The sequence below is a fragment of the Pristis pectinata genome, chromosome 2 (genome assembly GCF_009764475.1).
Source record: "Pristis pectinata isolate sPriPec2 chromosome 2, sPriPec2.1.pri, whole genome shotgun sequence".
Taxonomy (NCBI): Eukaryota; Metazoa; Chordata; class Chondrichthyes; order Rhinopristiformes; family Pristidae; genus Pristis; species Pristis pectinata.
The window spans coordinates 3,192,692-3,212,223 of NC_067406.1; the positions used below are offsets into that span (position 1 = coordinate 3,192,692).

Genomic DNA, 19,532 nt, shown 5'->3' on the forward strand with positions numbered 1-19,532 from the left:
TTGCCTCGAGCTCCCCAATGGCAGTGGGTAAACACACTACCTCAGGTGGCACACAGGGGCTGCAGGCCTGATGCTGAAGCGAAGTATCTCAGGCAAGACATCAGCAGCAGAGTGGTCAATAGCACCCTTAGGGTGGGGGCAGTGGGAGACAAATTTAAAACCAAATTACTGCAAACATTTGAAACAAAAAGTGCCAGAAGTGCTCAGGTCAGACTGTGGAGGGAGAGAGAAGAAGAGTTAATGATTCAGGCCGATGATCCATTCTTAGACCTGAGAACAAAATTCGAAATAAAACAGAAATCAAGCAAGTACAGAGGAAGGGAAAGGGGGAAACACAAGAAAGAACAAAGAGGAAGAGACAAACAAAAGCAAAGGGCAATGATCGAGTGGAAAGCAGGAAAGATTAACTGGCTACACCAGAGATCCTGCATATGCTGGAATCTGGAGCAACACACACAAAGTGCTGGAGGAACTCAGCAGGTCAGGCAGTATCCGTGGAGGGAAATAAACAGTCGACGTCTCAGGTCGAGACCCTTCATCAGGACTGGAAAAGAAGAAGGCAGAGTGATAACGGTCCGAAGGCTACAGGAGAGTGGCCAGTGATCTGGTGTTGGATAGATCCCTGCCTTTATACAAGACAGAAACAAAATTGATGGTCGGTATGGACATAAAGGGTCTGTGTCTGACTCTAGCACTGCAAATGCACAAAGGGTTTGTGTTCCTGATCACTGTCAGTGACCACAGCTGGCAAATCTTCTCACTCAGACTTCTGAGGAAGACTTGGCCCTCAGTCATCAATTGCCCAGCACTGACACTCTGACTGGAAGGTTTCCTGTAGCCCTTCCCCCCAGCACCTCCTATCCAACATGTTGCATCACCGATAGACCGATCCCACTAGCCAGAGGTTTAGGGGACAAAACCAGGAGACGGGGCGGGATCAGCCACTGCCTCCACCAGGAATACTCAAAGTATACGTTCGCTGAAAAGAGCACATTGAACATTAAACATTCTCAGAAAGGTGCATTTTATTCTGCCATGCTCACCTGATTCGCTGCTGTGGGAAGGGTATCTCAGCTGGCCGTGTCTCCCGAGGTAAAACCGTAAGCGGCGGCGCTTTCGAACCACTGGATTGCAGCGAATGTTGGGGGGGCGACGGCTGTATGGGTGGCCCCCGAGGGGGGGGCGCCATCCGAGGGGAACAGGATTGGGGAGGGGAGGTCGGTTACTCTAGAGTTAGTGACAGCCACAGGGTGAGGGGTAGAGAAGGCCAATGGCTTGTTACTTTGTGCAGGCGGAACCATCTGCTCTCTAGTGAGGTTAGTGGCTTGCAGGGCGGGTGGTGCGGCGTGGAGGTGGAGGTCCTCGAAGTTCAGCCCTTCCTCAAAGGAGGAGTCGTCGGCTGCGGAACGTCCAAGGCATGCAGCTGAAGAACCCTCCCCCACCACAGGCTTCCTGCTGCCCAAAGCCTGGAGGTCTGCGTTCCGGACAAAGAGGTGACCGTTGTGTGGTGAGATGTCCACCTTTCCCATTACCTGGCCCTGGCTGGGCTTTACAGTTGAAGGTGGGCATAAACCAGAGGGAGGAGGGTCCTCTGCCGAGGCAGATTCCTCTCCCGCCGGTCGTTGTTCTGAGACAAATTCCTCTTCCCCGCCTCGCTGCTCCAAGGCAGATTCCTCTCCCCCACTTCGCTGTTCCGAGACAAGTACCTCTCCCCCAGCATGATGCTCTGAGACAGGTTCCTCTCTCCTGGCCCACTGTTCCAAGGCAGAATCCTCTCCTCCAGCACAGCATTCCAAGACAACTTCGCCTCCCTCAGCACGCTGCTCCATTTTCATCCCAGCTGTTAATGACTCACTACACAGCAAAGGCCCGATCCCAGTCGTGAGATCCACAGTCTCGCCTTGCTGGCTTTCCCTCTCTGCATTCCTGGTAAGCGTTTCCTTGGAATCCCTCAGGGTGGAAGACTCCCCATTCCTCTCTCCGTCCTCATTCACCTGGGACTCCAGCTCTCCAGAGAACTCCTTCCCGCTCGCCAGTGTCCTCTCACACTCGGAAAACAGGGGGCTAGACTTGTGTGGCAGGCCCTCAATGGCCGACACGAAATCCTGCTCCGATTGGTCAGTTTGATCAGGCCAGGCCAAGCTGGTTCCCCCTTCGGGAAATGCATCCCATCTCTCCAGATGCTGCTCGACCAGTGAGGCCGTCTCCAATGAGTTCACACCAACAGTTGTTTTCAACACAGCGGGCTGTACCTCGACAAAATGATGTGCCTGGTGGACTTCAATTAGCCCCGAAGACGGAGTTTGCTGGAAAACATCCAATTTGTTTGAATTTCCATCATTGCCAATTGACATGTTTATTCCCTCTGCAGAGAGAGTCGAAAGACAGGTCTTGTAGTGATCAACCACTGTTTTCTCATTTAGGCTCAACTCAAAGGTCCCACAAGAGGCCTTCCCCTTGGTTACCACCTCATTTGATGGCCTAACTGGTTCCTCAGTGGCAGACGGTGTGGAGGTAGAGGCAGTCTGCTCGGGATTTACCTCATCACCAGCTGGGCTGGAGACCACAAGGGAGGCCTTTTGTTCGAATCCTGCGTCCACCTGTTGCTCTGATAACTGCAGAGTGGTTGCCGCGCAGCCAAACGGCATCTTTATCTCCTGCCGATCCTCCACCCTGCCGACTTCGTCCCCCACAGCCTGATAGGTACATGCAAGCAACCTCGGTGGCTTAGGCGGCGGTGGGCCAGTCTGTTGTAAGTGGATGTCCAATGTGTCAAGCGGGTCAGAGGTGACACCCCCTTCATCTGCACTGGTCTCGGGGAGCCCCTCTACACCGGGCACGGCTGTATCCTGACGCCTTCCTTCCAGTGTGACATTTGGTCTATCTTCACAGGACTCCACACCAACTTTGTGGAGCAATTCTGGAGAAATGGCTGGAGGATCTAGGCACGCATCACCTTGGGCATTATCCTGTTTCCCTGGGAATATGGGTACAAGGCTGGGATCAGTAACCGGTGATGTAGGTCCCAGTGGCAGTTCACCTTCAGCCTCGTCGGTTGTGCTACTTGTGCTTCTGCCACGCTCCACCAGTGCTGGAGATCTCTCCACATTTCTCTGGCCTGGTTGTGCCCCTGGAATCTCTTCTCGACGCGATGTGAGGGAATCAGGGCTGGGTTTCATTTCGAGCCCTTCGTCACTGAAGGTGCCACTTTGCACTACCTCAGGCGCCTCAACAGATTCTACCAGGGACAGAGCTGGTGAAACAGCATCCAGTGCAGAATAGATTTTCAAATCCACCCGATCTGCAGGTTTACTGCCCCAAACCAGATTCAAGGACCCATTATCCAAGTTAATTGAACTGTTGCTACTTTTGGTCCTGGCACGGATTTGTGGACCTGAAGAATCTATTTCTACATTAAGTTCAGCGGTTTGGGCCAATGTGGAGGAGTGATCATCTTCCTCCGGACACTTGGTTTTCATTTCCCTTGGCACAGCAGAAGGCACTTGATCATTTGAATCACTGGCTGGCACAGTACTTGGGGGCACCCATTGTGAAGGCATTTCTTGACCTCCAACCTCAGCACTAAGTCCAGGGGTGTGAAAGTTAGCTGACTGCATGGTTATGTCTGGGTCTACTGGTGGACCAGACATAGCTGAAGGGTCTGGTGTGTGGGAGCAGCTTACACTTGCTGTGGTCACCGTGGACACCTGTGTAGATGGAGGAGGGCTGCAAGGAATCACTTCTTCTGCTGCAGATTTTTCCACGGCAAACCAATCTTTTCCACTTGACCCAGCAGTGCTCGGGGAAGATATCGATGCATCGGGTGTACCTTGAGACCCAAAGGTTAAACTGGAGAAAGAGGACGTGAATGGAGGAGACTTTAATATCTGGTCAGCTAAGAGGTCCTCAAAGAAAGGGTTGCTCTGCAGAGCACTGAAGAAAGGATTTGTAGTTGGCTTTGAGGACTGCACAAGATCTTCCTCGGCAGTCGTGAATGGGTTAGTGTTAGTTGTGCTACTCAGAGAGTCAGGGTGGGTGGATAAATGAAGAGAAGGTGGAGGGAGGAGAGGCACAGGAGCAGGATGCAATGGTAAGCAAGGAGAGAACGAGGGAGAATCTGAACTGGTTTCTACCATAGGAGACACTTCCAGGCTGTGGAGGGAAGACAGAACAGTCCTCCTGGTTAGTACTGCGTTAGGGCCAAACAGAACATCCATATTTTAACCTTTCTTTCCAGACAATCACAATGTACGATATATTTCTGAACAGTCCATGAACACTACCTCATTATTCCTCTTTTTTGTTGCAATATTTATTTTTTTGTAATTTATAGATTTTCATGTCTTGCACTGTACTGCTGCCACAAAACAGCAAATTTCACGTCATACGTCAGTGATAATAAATCTGACTGAGTTCAAATAGTTTTTTTTAATATATAAAGTGTTCTACAGTATAATGTCCCAGAAAATACTTTGTTCTTAATCTACTCATTTTTTTTTACCCAGTTTTCAGTGGTATGTTTGTATTTATAATCTTACTTCAGCGGGATACAAAATGCAACCACTGATCTCCCTTCAGTCATGGGCTATCGTTCTACAAAGCAATCCCTGAATCAGTCTGTTGGCTGGGATATCCTGGGGTATGGGAGAAGATGGGGAGACGGAGGAGGAGAGGCACATGCAGGCTTGGGCAGAGGTAATGGATGCATTGAAATGTTATAGTGAGCAATGTGGGACACAACAACTCTATCAGAAGTTTACATGATGAGTTCAACATCAGAGTGAGGCACTTAGTAGTGTCACAGTGAGAGGGGTGGGTTACATAGGTGTCACGGTGAGGGGGGGTGGGTTACATCAGTGTCATGGTGAAGTGGGTGGGGGTTACAACAGAGCATTGCTGTGAGTGTTAACAGTACAGATGACCATGAATCAGTGCAAGCAAAAGCCAGCATCGGCTGCAGGAACTCCACCCTCAGCGAGGTGTTAGTATCAGCGAGTGTCCAGCACTTTAGTTAGATAATGGTAGCAAAGGGTCACACGTTGACCCTATAGTCTCATGCTTTGTGTTCACAAGTAAAAGCGCACAACCGTTGGCAACAACCCCTGTTCATCCATAACCAGTGTCGTCAGCAAGGACTCTGGTACATCGGCTATAGAAAGAATGTTTTACATCTGTCAGCATCATAGTGAGACTTCTGTACTTCATTTGTTAGGTGAAATTTGTCCCACGACCTCTACATTGAATTCTCACAATACTAAACCCCCAGTCCTGTACCCATCATTACTGTAACTTCTGTTTTGTACTGACTGACGTACTCACAATCGAATGCAGTTTGTCACTGTAGTGGTGTCAGTGTACTGGATCACTATGTCCAATGTTACAGACAGAGACCTGCATCCACTAGTACTGCACCTTGGTGTAATGTGGCAACAGGTCTGTCCCCACCAGTTAGTGATGGATTGGTGCCCACCAGTACTGTGCCCAGCACTATACTGTGTTATATGTATACCTAGTGCACCTGTTTAAGAGTAATAAATCTGTACCCAGTATTATACAGCGACAGCCCTGCGTCTACCAGTACTATACCCACGTTATACACCGACTGTTACAACGACAGACCTCTACCACTAGTACTGTCCCCACTACTTGTACCTACCAGTGCTGTATCAGTGTTACAATGAGGTACAGAAGCCTGAAGTCCCACACCACCAGGTTCAGGAACAGCTACTTCCCTTCAACCATTCGGTTCTTGAACCAACCAGCACAACCCCAATTACTACAGTTTAGCAACAATGTGACCGCTCTGATCACTTTGCACTAACATGGACTTTGTTTCTTTTGCTCTAATTACGTTCTTTCTTTAAAAATTGTGTACAATTAATGCTTCATTTGTTTTTCTTGTGAATGTTGTGTATATGATGCTCTGTGCCTGTGATGCTGCTGCAAGTAAGTTTTTCATTGCACCTGTGCACACACGGACTTGTGCAGATGGCAATAAACTCAACTTTGAAATACTTGAATCACCTGTAGTCTTGGACTAATGGGAAACTGTTCAACCCACGTCACCGCCACTTCAAAACCAAGGCCACCCCAACCTCAGTAGTTACGCTGCAGAACACTGACAAACTTGCTTTGTGCGTGCTCCTGACCAAGGTCTAAGACACTCTCCAAGCCAACTGGCCATTTCTGCCAGTCATCCCTCTGTGATTGTGGTTCAGTTTTCCTCTCTCCATTAGTATCACCTGACCTGCTCGCCATGTCCCACAGCCCTGTTATTAGGGAGACCTAACACTAAGTAGTATAGTGCACCACATTAACTCATTTAGTCTTACCCTTTGTTCTACCCAGCCCTTCCCCACTTTCCCTGCTGCTGAAAACTAACTTGTTTTCTTCTCTTTCCAAAAGGGTCTTGGATCAGAAACATTAACTGTTTCTCTTTCCACAGATGCTGCCTGACCTGCTGAAAGCTTCCAACATTTTCTTTTATTCCAAGGCACTGTCGACTCCCACACTTAAACATACCGTCAGCATTGGCAAATAAAGGTCCTCCACTAATCTGCTTCCACTGCACCACACCATCCTGAACAAGACCCGGGAATACTTCCCACATCTGCAGAGAGTTGTGGACACAGCTCAGCACATCATGGAACCCAGCCTCCCCTCCATGGACTCTCCTGTCTACATTTGGTATTGGTTTATTATTGTCACTTGTACTGAGGTACAGTGAAAAACTTGTCTTGCATACTGATAGTACAGGTCAATTCATTACACAATGCATTGAGGTAGTACAGGAGAAAACAATAACAGAATACAGAATAAAGTGTCACAGCTATAGAGGAAGTGCAGTGCAGGCAGACAATAAGGTGCAAGGTCATAACAAGGTAGATCGTGAGGTCAAGAGTCCATCTCATTGTATAGGGAACCGTTCAATAGTCTTATCACAGTGGGGTAGAAGCTGGTGGTATGTGCCCTCAGGCTCCTGTATCTTTTGCCTGATGGGAGAGGAGAGGAGAGAAGAGAGAATGACCCGGGTGGGTGGGGTCTTTAATTATGCTGGCTGCTTCACCGAGACAGCGAGAGGTAAAGACGATAGGGGGGAGGCTGGTTTCTGTGACGCGCTGGGCTGTGTCCACAACTCTGCAGTTTCTTGTGGCCCTGGGCAGAGCAGTTGCCGTACCAAGCCGTGATGCATCCAGATAGGAAAGAGGACATATCGAACTTCTTTAGCCTCCTGAGGAAGTAGAGGCGCCGGCGAGCTTTCTTGGCCGTGGCGTCTATGTGATTGGACCAGGACAGGACATTGGTGATGTTCACTCCCAGGAACTTGAAGCTCTCAAACCTCTCGAAGTCAGCACCATTGATGTAGACAGGTGCATGTACACTGCCCCCTTTCCTGAAGTCAATGACCAGCTCTTTTGTTTTGTTGACATTAAGGGAAAGGTTGTTGTCATGACACCATTCCACTAAGCTCTCTATCTCCTTCCTGTACTCCGACTCATCGTTGTTTGAGATACGGCCTACAACGGTGGTATCATCTGCAAACTTGTAGATGGAGTTAGAGCAGGATCTGGCCATGCAGTCATGAGTATACAGGGAGTAGAGGGCTGAGGATGCAGCCTTGTGGGGCACCAGTGTTGAGAATAATCGTGCCGGCGGTATTGCTGCCTATCCTCACTGATTGCTGTCTGTTGGTTAGAAAGTCAGGAATCCAGTTACAGAGGGAGGTGTTGAGTCCCAGGTCTCAGAGTTTGGTGACAGGTTTGCTTGGAATTATAGTATTGAAGGCAGAGCTGTAGTCAATAAACAATATTGACTAACGTAGGTGTCTTTACTATGCAGATGCTCCAGAGCTGAGTGTAGGGCCAGGGAGATGCCTTCTCACTGCCTCGGTAAAACAGCCAACATAATCAAAGACCCCACCCATCCCGGATATTTTCTCTTCTCCCCCCTCCAATAAGGCAGAAGATACAAAAGCCTGAAAGCACGTACCACCAGGCTCAAGGACAGCTTCTATCCCACTGTTATAAGACTATTGAACAGTTCCCTCGTACGATAAGATGGGACTCCTGACTTCACAATCTACCTCATTATGACCTTGCACCTTATTGTCTGCCTGCACTGCACTTTCTCTGTAGCTGTGACACTTTATTCTGCATTCTGTTATTGTCTTACCTTGTACTACCTCAATGCACTGTGTAATGAAATGATCTGTATGAACGGTATGCAAGGCAAGTTTTTCCACTGTATCTCGGTACGAGTGACAATAATAAACCAATTCCAATTCTAATTCTAACATCTCAGGAGCCATCTCTTAGCAAAGGCAGACATCTGATGAAATTCACTATCACCTCCAGTCTGCCCACTGCCATTGGACCCATGGAAACAGGCGTTTGAAGATCATGATCTCAAACCTGTTACAACACTCCTGGTCTTCCAGATTGGAATTGGTTTATTATTGTCACATGTACCGAGGTACAGTGAAAAACTTGTCTTGCATACCGATCGTACAGATCAATTCATTACACAGTGCACTGAGGTAGTACAGGGTAAAACAATAACAGAATGCAGAATAAAGTGTTACAGTTACAGAGAAAGTGCAGTGCAGGCAGACAATAAGGTGTAAGGTCATAACAAGTTAAATTGAGGTCAAGAGTCCACCTTATCGTACTAGGTAACTGTTCAATAGTCTTATAACAGCAATTTCCATATCTGAGACTTGAGCTATCTACAGCTGTTGCCTCAAAACACTGGAGAGATACCATGAATGCTGTTGTTTCAAAATCTTCTAAACCCATGGTAATTAGTTCATTATTGTCACATGTACCAAGATATAGTGAAAAGCTTTTGTTTGCGTGCCATCCAGACAGGTCATTCTATACACAAGTACATCCAGGTAATACAAAAAGAAAAAAAAACAGCATGCATAATATAGTGTTACAGTTACAGAGAAAGTGCAGTGCAGGCAGACAATAAGGTGCAAGGTCACAACGAAGTAGATTGTGAGGTCACAACTTCATCACAACTTACTAGGGAACCGTTCAATAGTCTTATAACAGTCGGACAGAAGCTGTCCTTGAGCCTGGTGGGAGGTACTTTCAGAAGGGAGAATGACTTGGGTGGGAGGGGTCCTTGATTATGCTGGCTGCTTTCCTGAAGCAGTGGGGTGTAAACAGAGTCCATGGAGGGGAGGCTGGTTTCCGTGAGGGACTGGGCTGCGTTTACAACTCTCTAGGGCCCAAATACATAGTTATATCCAAGGGGTAGGCCATATCATTCACAAGCCCAACAAGCAGACTCTTGAAACTGACTTCCATGCTCTGACAAGAGGCTTCCAGGTGGACAGAGGAAAAGATTCAAGGATAGTCGGAAAAAAATGCCACATTCCCAATGAATGCTTGAGATCGCTCACCCACAACTGCTCTAAGTGGGGGAGGAGCTCCCAGGATGGCACAGAGCACATCACCTCACCAACCACTGACCCTCATCCCCTCAGCCCCACGTGTGGGCGAGTCTACAGGTTCCATCTCAGAGCCCACTGAGCGGAAGTAAGTTCTCCATCCCAAGAGATTGCCCAAGACGTAGCCTGTGGTAGCGTGAGTGATCTGTAACATTACTGTACTGCAGTGCCACAGTGACAGACCTTTACCCACCACAGACAGCAGTGGAGCAGCTGGTAGAGCCACTGCTTCACAGTTCCAGAAACACAGGTTCAATCCTGAGAGAGAGAAAGTTATCACTGAATACTGTGTGTGTGTGTGTGTGTGTGTGTGTGCGCGCGCGCGCGTACATGCGGACGTGCATGCATGCATGTGTGAACTGGTTCAGCCACAGACTGGTTGGATGGGATGCCAGGCACGATGTGAGTTAGTTAGAATATCACAGGCTGAATGGGAGTTTCACTCCACAGGGATTCAAACATGAATCAGACACACTTGGGCCCTTGAGCCTGCTTCAACATTTAATGATATCATAGCTAATTTGATTGTAGCATTCCCATCTACTCCCGGTGACCTATTACCCCCTGGCCTATCAAGGATCTATCTACACTACTTTAGAAGTACTCAAGGCTTCTACTGCTCTTTGAGAAAGAGAGTTCCACAGACTCACAACCTGGCAAAAGAAAGCTTCACCTCAACCCTGTCTTGAGCAGGTAACCCAAGTTCTAGCTCCTCCCACAGGAGGAAGCACCCTCTCCACATCCACACTAGCAAGACCTTTCCTAACCTCCAGCAGATACATGCCTAACTTGTCCAACACTTCCTCATAATAAAACCCATTCCAGGTGTCAGTCATTGCAGGCAAATGGGACTAACTTAGATGGGCATCTTGATCAGCATGGACCAGTTGGGCCGAATGGTCTGTTTCTGTGCTGTATTACTCTATGACTAGTAAACCTCAGGCGCTGTGACTATGGAGTCTGCACGTTGTCCCTGTGACCGCATGGGTTTCCTCTCACGTCTCAAAGATGATCAGGTTGGTGGGTTAACTGGCCGCTGTAAATTGCTCCCAGTGTGTATGTGGGTGGGATAATCTTGGGATTCTTGATTAAAATGTGGGATTAATGTCAATGAGTGGTTGATGGTCAGCACTGACTTGGTGGGCTGAAGGGCCTATTGCCACACTGTATCTGTGACTCTATTCTGCAGCGTTACACAGTCCCATGTCTATATCCGTCTGTTCTTTTTTTGGAACTCTGGAACTCCCAGTTCCAACAGAAAAAAGTTGTTTAAATAAAGATTTCCCAGCCCTCATCAAAGAGCCAGCGATTCAGTCACACTGCAAAGATGCATTTTGTTCTGATGGATAAGGAAGGAAAGTGAGGAACAAACGTACAAGGAAGGCATGGTCAGGCACTGCCGGGACCCACAAGTGACACAGACCTGCTGCTTACAGGCCTGTCACTTTTGATCCTCTTGACTGAATAGTTTACCAGAAATATGGTGCAAGAACGCTGTAACTGGAAGGTGAGACTGCTGTAACTGGAAGGTGGTTGGAACACATCCAGCAATTACTCTTTCATTCAAAGCTATTACACAGGTGATGAAACACACTGAAACCAACCATGCCGCTGTCACAATCACACACAGGGGTGTAATCTTGCAGCCTCAACCCCATCTCCACAGCCCCTTCTATCCCTGGCTTCACAAGCTCCCTTCCTCTTGATCCTTGGCCTTGCACATACACTGCCCCCTGTGCTTTATATTGGCATATGTGCCTTCAGCTGTCTAAGTACACTCGGATTCCCACTCTCAACCTCATTACCTCATTGTTAAAACACACCACTGTTGACTAAGCTTTCAGTTATCCCTCTGAATAGTTTGGCTTCCAGAGTGCCTTGGTAACCACTGGTGGGCCAGTTCTCAATGTTAGAAGTGTGCCTGTGGTAACTGTTGTTCTTACATTGGGAATGAGGTAGAAACAGGAACACCCTTACAAAGAATTACAGGAACTCAACCAGCAGAGAAATAGATCATTGCCCAACTATTTTATGCTTTTGCTAATACCCCACACAAACCTTCTCTCAACATTTTATCTCATCCTAGTACCGAATCCTTCTGTTCCTTTCTCTCTAATGTAGCCTTCCCTAAACAGCTCCATGCCCTGCATCTCAACCATTCTGAGTAATATTAAGCAAAGAACAATCTGCTGAAGGGACTCAGCGGGTTGAGCAGCATCAGTGGAGGGGGAGGAATTATCGACGTTTCGGTTCCTGGTGCAGGGTTTTGACCCGAAATGTCAATAATTCCTCTCCCCGCCACAGATGCTGCTCAACCCGCCAAGTTCCTCCAGCAGATAGTTTGCTGCTCCAGATTGTGGCATCAGCAGTCTCGTGTCTCAGTAATATCAAGTTCCAGATTTGCCACCCTCCAATCATCTGGCACTACTCCTGTGGCCAGTGAGGACACAAAGATCATCGCCAAAGACACAGCAATCTCTTCCCTCGCTTCCCGTAATAACCTTGGATATATCCCGTCCGGCCCCAGTGACTTAACTATCCTAATGTTTCTTCCAAAAGTTCCAGCACACCCTCTTTCCTCACGTCGACATGCCCTGGCGTATCAGCCCGTCGTACACCGTCCTCACAAATGTCAATGTCTCTCACTGGTGAATACTGAAGCAAAGTATTCATTGAGGACCTCCCTACCTCTTCAGACACATGTTTCCTCTTTTATCCCTGATCAGTTCTACCCGCACTCTAGTCATCCTCCTATTCTTTATATACGTGTAGAACGTCTTGGGGTTTTCCTTAATCCTACTCACCAAGGCTCCCTTCTAGCTCTCCTAAGTCCATTCCTAAGCTCCCTCCTGGCTACCTTGTAACTCTCCAGAGCCTTGTCTGATCCTTGCTTTCTAAACCTTAGGTAAGCATCTTTCTTCCTCTTAACAAGATATTCTATGTCTCTTGTCAACCGTGGTTCCTTCACTCTACCATCCTTACCCTGCCTCAATGGGACAAACCTATCCAGAACCCCATGCAATACTCCCTGAATAACCTCCGCATTTCCATAATGCACTTTCCCAAGAACATCTGTTCCCAATTTACACTCCCAAGTTCCTGCCTAATAGCATCATAATTCCCCCTCCCCCAATTAAATTCTTTCCCAGATCGTCTGTTCTGATCCCTCTCCGGTAAAGATCAAGGAGTTATGGTCACTATCTCCAAAATGCTCTCCCACCGAGAGATCTGAAACCTGATCAGGCTCATTGCCTAGTACCAGATCCAGTACGGCCTCTCCTCTAGTCGGCCTGTCTGCATATTGTGTCAGGAATCCTTCCTGGACACACCTAACAAACTCTGCCCCATCCATCTCCTTTACACTAAGGAGGCGCCAATCAATATTAGGGAAGTTGAAGTCCCCCACGACAACAACCCTATTAGTTTTACATCTTTCCCTAATCTGCCTGCATATCTGTTCCTCAATGTCCCGGTGGCTATTGGGGGGTCTGTAGTATAATCCCATCAGAGTGATTGCACATTTCTTAGTTTTGAGTTCTACCCATATGGACTCAGTGGACGAGCCTCTATTATGTCCCCTCTGAGTGCAGCTGTGATATTGTCCCTGATTAGTAGAGCAACTCCCTCCCAACCCCCCCCCCCCCCCCCCCCCACCTTTTACCTCCCTCTCTATCTTTTCTGAAGCATCGAAGCCCTGGAACATTAAACACCCATTCCTGTTCTTCTCTCAACCATGTCTCTGTTACGCCCACAACATCATAGTTCCACGTACTGAACTATGCTCCACGTTCATCACCCTTGCCTCCAAGCGTTCAAGTACACACACTTCAAACTGTCCGTCCCATCGTGTCTATTACTTTGCTCCTGCCTGTTTTTACTGACCCCGACAATCCCTCCACTTTCTGACCCAGTGCTCTGGTTCCCATCCCCCTGCCAAACCAGTTTAAACCCTCCTGAGTAGCACTAGTGAACCTCCTGGCCAGGATATTGGTTCCACTCCAGTTGAGGTGCAGCCCATCCCTCTTGTACAGGTCGCCCCTGCCCCAGAAGAGGTTCCAATGATCCAAGAATCTGAAACCCTGCCCCCTGCGCCAGTTCCTCAGCCACTCATTCATCTGTTCTATCATCCTATTCCTGCCCTGACTAGCACGTGACACCGGGAGTAATCCAGAGATTGCTACCTTGAAGGTCCTGCTCTTCAATCTCTTTCCTAACTCCCTAAACTCACTGCACAGGACCTCCTCCCCCTTTCTACCTGTGTCATTGGTGCCAACGTGCACCACAACCTCTGGCTGCTCACTCTCCCCCTTGAGAATATTCTGCAGTTGCTCTGAGATATCCTCGACCCTGGCACCTGGGAGGCAACACACCATCCTGGTGTCTCGCAGCCACAGAATCTCCTGTCTGTCTCTCTAACTATTGAGTCTCCCATCACGATTGCTCTGCCTGACTTTACCCTTCCCTGCTGAGCTGCAGAGCCGGCCACAGTGCCACTGACCTGGCTGCTGCTGCTGTGCCCTGATAGGTCATCCCCCCAGCAGTATCCAAAGGAGTGTACTTGTTGCTGAGGGGTATGGCCACAGGGGAACCCTGCACTATCTACTTACTCTCCTTACTTCTCCTGGTGGTCACCCATCTATCTGCAGCCTGTACCCTGGGTGTGACCACCTCAGTAAAAGACTCATCTATGAGGTTTTCAGCATCCCAGATGGTCCCGTACATCCAGCTCCAGTTCCTTAACCTGGTCAGTCAGGAGCTGCAGTTGGGTGCACCTCCTGCAGATGTAGTCATCAGGGAGACTGTGAGGTTCCCTGACATCCCACATCTTTACAGGAGGAGCATTCCACTGCCCTAACTGCCATCCTGCCTACACTGAATCAAGGACTAAGGATTTACAGACAATAAAATAAAGACCTAACCTGTGCCTTCTGACTGAAACTTTTTTTTAAAAAAAGAGCTGCTCGCATTCCCCTCACGTAGGTCACTTACTCAGCCTCTTCTCACTGAAGTCTCTTGAGCCAAAGCCTCAGTCCCTCAACACTGAACCATTCCAACAACGGCCACTCCGCTTAGCTTGTGCTTCTTTTTATTGGCTGCTGCTGATGAGCTAATCAGCCAATTATTACTAACAATATGCAAGTGTGCCTCTGTAAGGGTCCCACTCACTGAAAATGAAAACCAAGCACAGAGACTCACCTCTTTTGAAAACTCCCGCCTCTCAAGCTGATGCTCTGTGCCCGTGATGCTGCTGCAGGTAAGTTTTTCATTGCACCTGTGCACACATGGACTTGTGCATCTGACAATAAACTCGACTTGACTTGATATAGAAACAGTTATCATTTTAGTTCAATTGTTTCATCAGAATCAGAGAACTGAACTACTAATTAAGTGCAGAAGCAAAGGGAGAAGAGGAAGAGGGAAAAGGGAAGTTCCTTGTGATAGGGTGAAAAGCAGGAGAGATTAAATAGCAAAACATGGTGATGGTAGGGAGGGAAAAAACAAGGCAGCAAAAAGACATGTGCAGAGGCGGCCCAGAGAGAATAGCAGCATTTCAACACCAGCTGACTGCAAACTCTGTGCAGGTATTAGGTTCTGAAATTACTGAATTCATTTTTGAGGTGAGAATCCTTTCGATTTCCTTTACTATAGATAAAGGATGCAGCTTGCTATATCTTTCCCCAATAGATGCAGCACCAACATTCTGCTATCATCTTTATAAATCGCTGTGCTGATTCTAAGCCCTGCACATCTTTCCTGAAGTGTGGTCCATAGAACTATTCACAAAGTGATGGAAGGTCAGTAGCTATCGAAGGGCACTGACGCTGACTCACCAGTAACCAGTTCATTGATGCCCAGTTTGGGTTTTGAAAGGACTGCTTGGCTGCAGGCCTCATCAACCATGGTCCAAGCAAGGACCAAAGAGCTGAATTCCAAAGGAGAGGTGAAAATATTTGCCTTTGACATCAAAGCAGCATTTGATCAAATGTGATATAAGAGAGCCCTGGTAAATCTAAAGTCAAGGAGAGAACCTTCCAAGGACTGGAGTCATACAGCACAGAAATAGGCCCTTCGGCCCAACTGGTCCATGCCGACCAAGATTCCCATCTAAGCTCGTCCCATTTGGCCCACATCCCTAACCTTTCCTATAAATGTACCTGTCCAGGTACCTTTTAAATGTTGTTAATAGACGTGCCTCAACCACTTCCTCTAGCAACTCATTCCATATATTGACCAAGCTGCCTAACTCAGATATTCCCAATTGCCTGCGTTTGGTCCATATCCCTCTGAACCTTTCCTACCCATGTACCTGTCCAAGTGTCTTTTAACTGTTGGTATTGTACCTGCCTCCTCTGGCAGCTCGTTCCACATACCCACCACCCTCTGTTTAAAGAAAAGTTGCCTCACAGGTCCCTTTTAAATCTTTTCCCTCTCACCTAAAACCTCTCTAGTTTTAGCCCCAACCCCGGCTATTCACCCTAACTATGCCCCTCGTGATTTTATAAACCTCTATTGGGTCACCCCGCAGCCTCCTATGCTCCAGAGAAGAAAGTCCTTGCCTATTGAGCCTCTCCTTGTACCTCAAATCCTCCAGTCCTGGCAACATCCTTGTAAATCCTGTTTATAAATTGCTTTAGGATGCATGTGTTTGCCTGCTGATCTTTTTCGTTTCTCTCTCTGTCTCCTCCATTTACCTTTCTCACTCTCTCCTGTACTTTGGTAATCTTCTCTGCTATTAACTGAAACTTAGAATCAAAGAAAGTACAGCACAATACAGACCCTTCGGCCCACAATGTTGTGCCGATCTTTAAACCTAACCTAAGGCTATCTAACCCCTTCCTCCCACATATCCCTCTATTTTAAATTCCTCCATATGCTTATCTAGCAATGTCTTGAATTTGACCAATGTACCTGCCTCCACCACTGCCCCAGGTTCTTAATTTATCAAAAGCCTTTTTTTTTCTCTATTTTAATTTTTAATTCATTTGTCAATCAGGGTGAATTAAATTTTGATGCAACACCTTTTCCCTTCAGAGAAAAATCCCTTGCTTGCAGATGAACGGTCTCTCCTGAGCAAGTTCCACTGCTGGAGGAACTCAGTGGGTCAGGCAGCATCTGTGGATGCAGGGGGATGGCCGACGTTTTGGGTCAAGACCTTGTATCAGGACTGAAAGTAAATAGCTGGTATAACAAGGTGAGAGGGAGGAGTGAGGGGCTCAAGTTCAAGTTCAGTGTCAGATGTGGGAGTTCCCAGAGTCTCCCTGCCTCCGGGAGGCTGCAGCTCCTGATGGACCGTGATAGGGAACTGGAGATGCAGCTCGATGACCTGCGTCTGGTCAGGGAGAGTGAGGAGGTGATAGAGAGGAGTTATAGGCAGGTGGTCACACCGGGACCATCAGAATCAGGCAATTGGGTCACAGTCAGGAGGGGGGAGGGGAAGAGTCAGGTATTAGAGAGTACCCCTGTGGCTGTACCCCTTGACAATAAGTACTCCTGCTTGAGTACTGCTGGGGGAGACAGCCTACCTGGGAGAAGCAACAGTGGCAGTGTCTCTGGCACAGAGCCCCACCCTGTGGCTCAGAGGGGTAGGGGAGGAGCACACTAGTGATAGGGGACTGTATAGTTAGGTGGGCAGACAAGTGATTCTGTGGACGTAGGAAAGAAACTGGTAGTTTGCCTCCCAGGTGCCAGGGTCTGGGATGTTCTGGATCGCATCCAAGATATCCTGAAGGAAGAGGGAGAACAGCCTGAGGTCGTGGTACATATTGGTACCAACGACATAGGTAGGGAAAGGAATGAGATCCTGAAAAAAGACTATAGAGAATTAGGAAGGACAGGGATTGGAGCAAGGAGCAGAGATTCAGTTTTCTGGATCATTGGGGTCTCTTTTGGGGCAGGTATGACCTGTTCAAAGAGGACGGGTTGCACTTTAATCCCAGGGGACCAACATACTGGCAGGGAGGTTTGCTAAGGCTACTGGGGAGAGTTTAAACTAGAATTGTTGGGGGGTGGGATCAGTACTGGAGAGACTGGGGAAGAGGTGTTTGGCTCTCAAATAGAGGAGGCTAGGAGTAAGTACCATAGGCAGGTGATAGAGAAGGGACATGTTCAGACAGGCTTGAGATGTGTCTATTTTAACGCAATGAGTGTTGTGAACAAGGCGGCTGAGCTTAGAGCTTGGATCGATACTTGGAGCTATGATGTGGTGGCCATCACAGAGACTTGGATGGCTCCGGGGCTGGAATGGTTGATTCAAGTGCCAGGTTTTAGGAAGGACAGGGAGGGAGGCAAGAGAGGTGGGGGAGTGGCACCGTTGATCAGAGATAGTGTCACGGCTGCGGAAAAGGTGGACGTTGTGGAGGGACTGTCTACGGAGTCTCTGTGGATGGAGGTTAGGAACAGGAAGGGGTCGATAACTGTGCTGGGTGTCTTTTATAGGCTGCCCAATAGTGACAGGGATATTGAGGAGTAGATAGGGAAGCAGATCCTAGAAAGAATAACAGAGTTGTTGTGATGGAGGACTTTAATTTCCCAAATATCAATTGGCATCTCCAGTCAGTGAGGGGTTTAGATGGGGTGGAGTTTGTTAGGTGTGTTCAGGAAGGGTTCTTGACACAGTATATAGATAGACCTACAAGAGGAGAGGCTGTGCTTGATTTGATATTGGGAAATGTACCTGGTCAGGTGTCAGATCTCTCAGTGGATGAACATTTTGGTGATAATGATCATAATTCTATCTCCTTTACGTTAGCACTGGAGAGGGATAAGAACAGACAGACTAGAAAGGTGTTTACTTGGAGTAAAGGGAATTATGAGGCTCTCAGGCAGGAAATTGGAAGATTAAATTGGGAACAGATGTTCTCTGGGAAAAGTACGGAAGATATGTGGCAAATATTCAGGGGGTATTTGTATGGAGCTCTGAACAGACATGTTCCGATGAGACAGGGGAGTCACGAGAGGATACAGGAACCGTGGTGTACGAAGGCTATAATAAATCTAGTCAAAAGGAAAAAAAAAGCTTACAAAAGGTACAGAGAGCTCGGTAATGTTAGAGATCTGGAGGAGTACAAGGCTAAAAAGAAGGAACTTAAGAAAGAGATTAGGAGAGCCAGAAGGGGACATGAGAAGGCCTTGGTGGGCAGGATTAAGGAAAACCCCAAGGCGTTCTACAAGTACATGAAGAGTAAGAGGATGAGATGCGAAAGGATAGGGCCGATCAAGTGCAGCAGTGGGAAAGTGTGTATGGATCTGGAAGAAATAGCGGAGGTACTTAATGAATACTTTACTTCAGTATTCACCACGGAAAAAGATCTGGGGGATTGTAGTGGGGACTTGCAGCGGCCTGAAAAGCTTGAGCATGCAGATTTTAGAAAAGAGGAGGTGCTGAAACTTTTGGAAAGCATCAAGTTAGATAAGTCGCCAGGACCGGATGAGATGTACCCCAGGCTGCTGTGGGAGGCGAGGGAGGAGATTGTGGAGCCTCTGATGATGATCTTTGCGTCGTCAATGGAGACAGGAGAGGTTCCGGAAGATTGGAGGGTTGCGGATGTTGTGCCCTTATTCAAGAAAGGGAGTAGAGGTAGCCCAGGAAATTATAGACCGGTGAGTCTTACCTCAGTGGTTGGTAAGCTGATGGAGAAGATCCTGAGAAGCAGGATTTACGAACATTTGGAGAGGTATAATATGATTAGGAATAGTCAGCATGGCTTTGTCAAGGGCAGGTCCTGTCTTACGAGCCTGATTACATTTTTTGAGGATGTGACTAAACACATCGATGAAGGGAGAGCAGTAGATGTAGTGTATATGGATTTCAGCAAGGCGTTTGATAAGGTACCCCATGCGAGGATTATGGAGAAGGTGAGGGGACATGGGATCCAAGGGGGCATTGCAGTGTGGATCCAGAACTGACTGGCTCACAGAAGGCAAAGAGTGGTTGTTGAAGGGTCGTATTCTGAGTGGAGGTCGGTGACCAGTGGTATACCTCAGGGATCTGTACTGGGACCCTTACTCTTTGTGATTTTTATAAACGACCTGGATGAGGAAGTGGAGGGGTGGGTTAGTAAGTTTGCGGATGACT

The 19,532-nt window shown here is 47.9% G+C and overlaps 1 protein-coding gene across 2 annotated transcripts in view; it reads right to left on the reverse strand.

The window, feature by feature from the left end:
- The window catches only part of LOC127582864 (rab11 family-interacting protein 5-like), a 95,473-nt gene that overhangs the window by 17,704 nt on the left and 58,237 nt on the right, over nt 1–19,532 (reverse strand). The window contains exon 4 of one of the 2 annotated variants that reach the window (XM_052038464.1): nt 1,044–3,849. The exons of the other annotated variant lie outside the window; for it this stretch is intronic. Coding sequence (XP_051894424.1) covers nt 1,071–3,849 — 2,779 coding nt within the window. The 3' untranslated portion in view covers nt 1,044–1,070. The remainder of the gene's footprint in view (nt 1–1,043; nt 3,850–19,532) is intronic. 2 annotated transcript variants of the gene reach the window in all.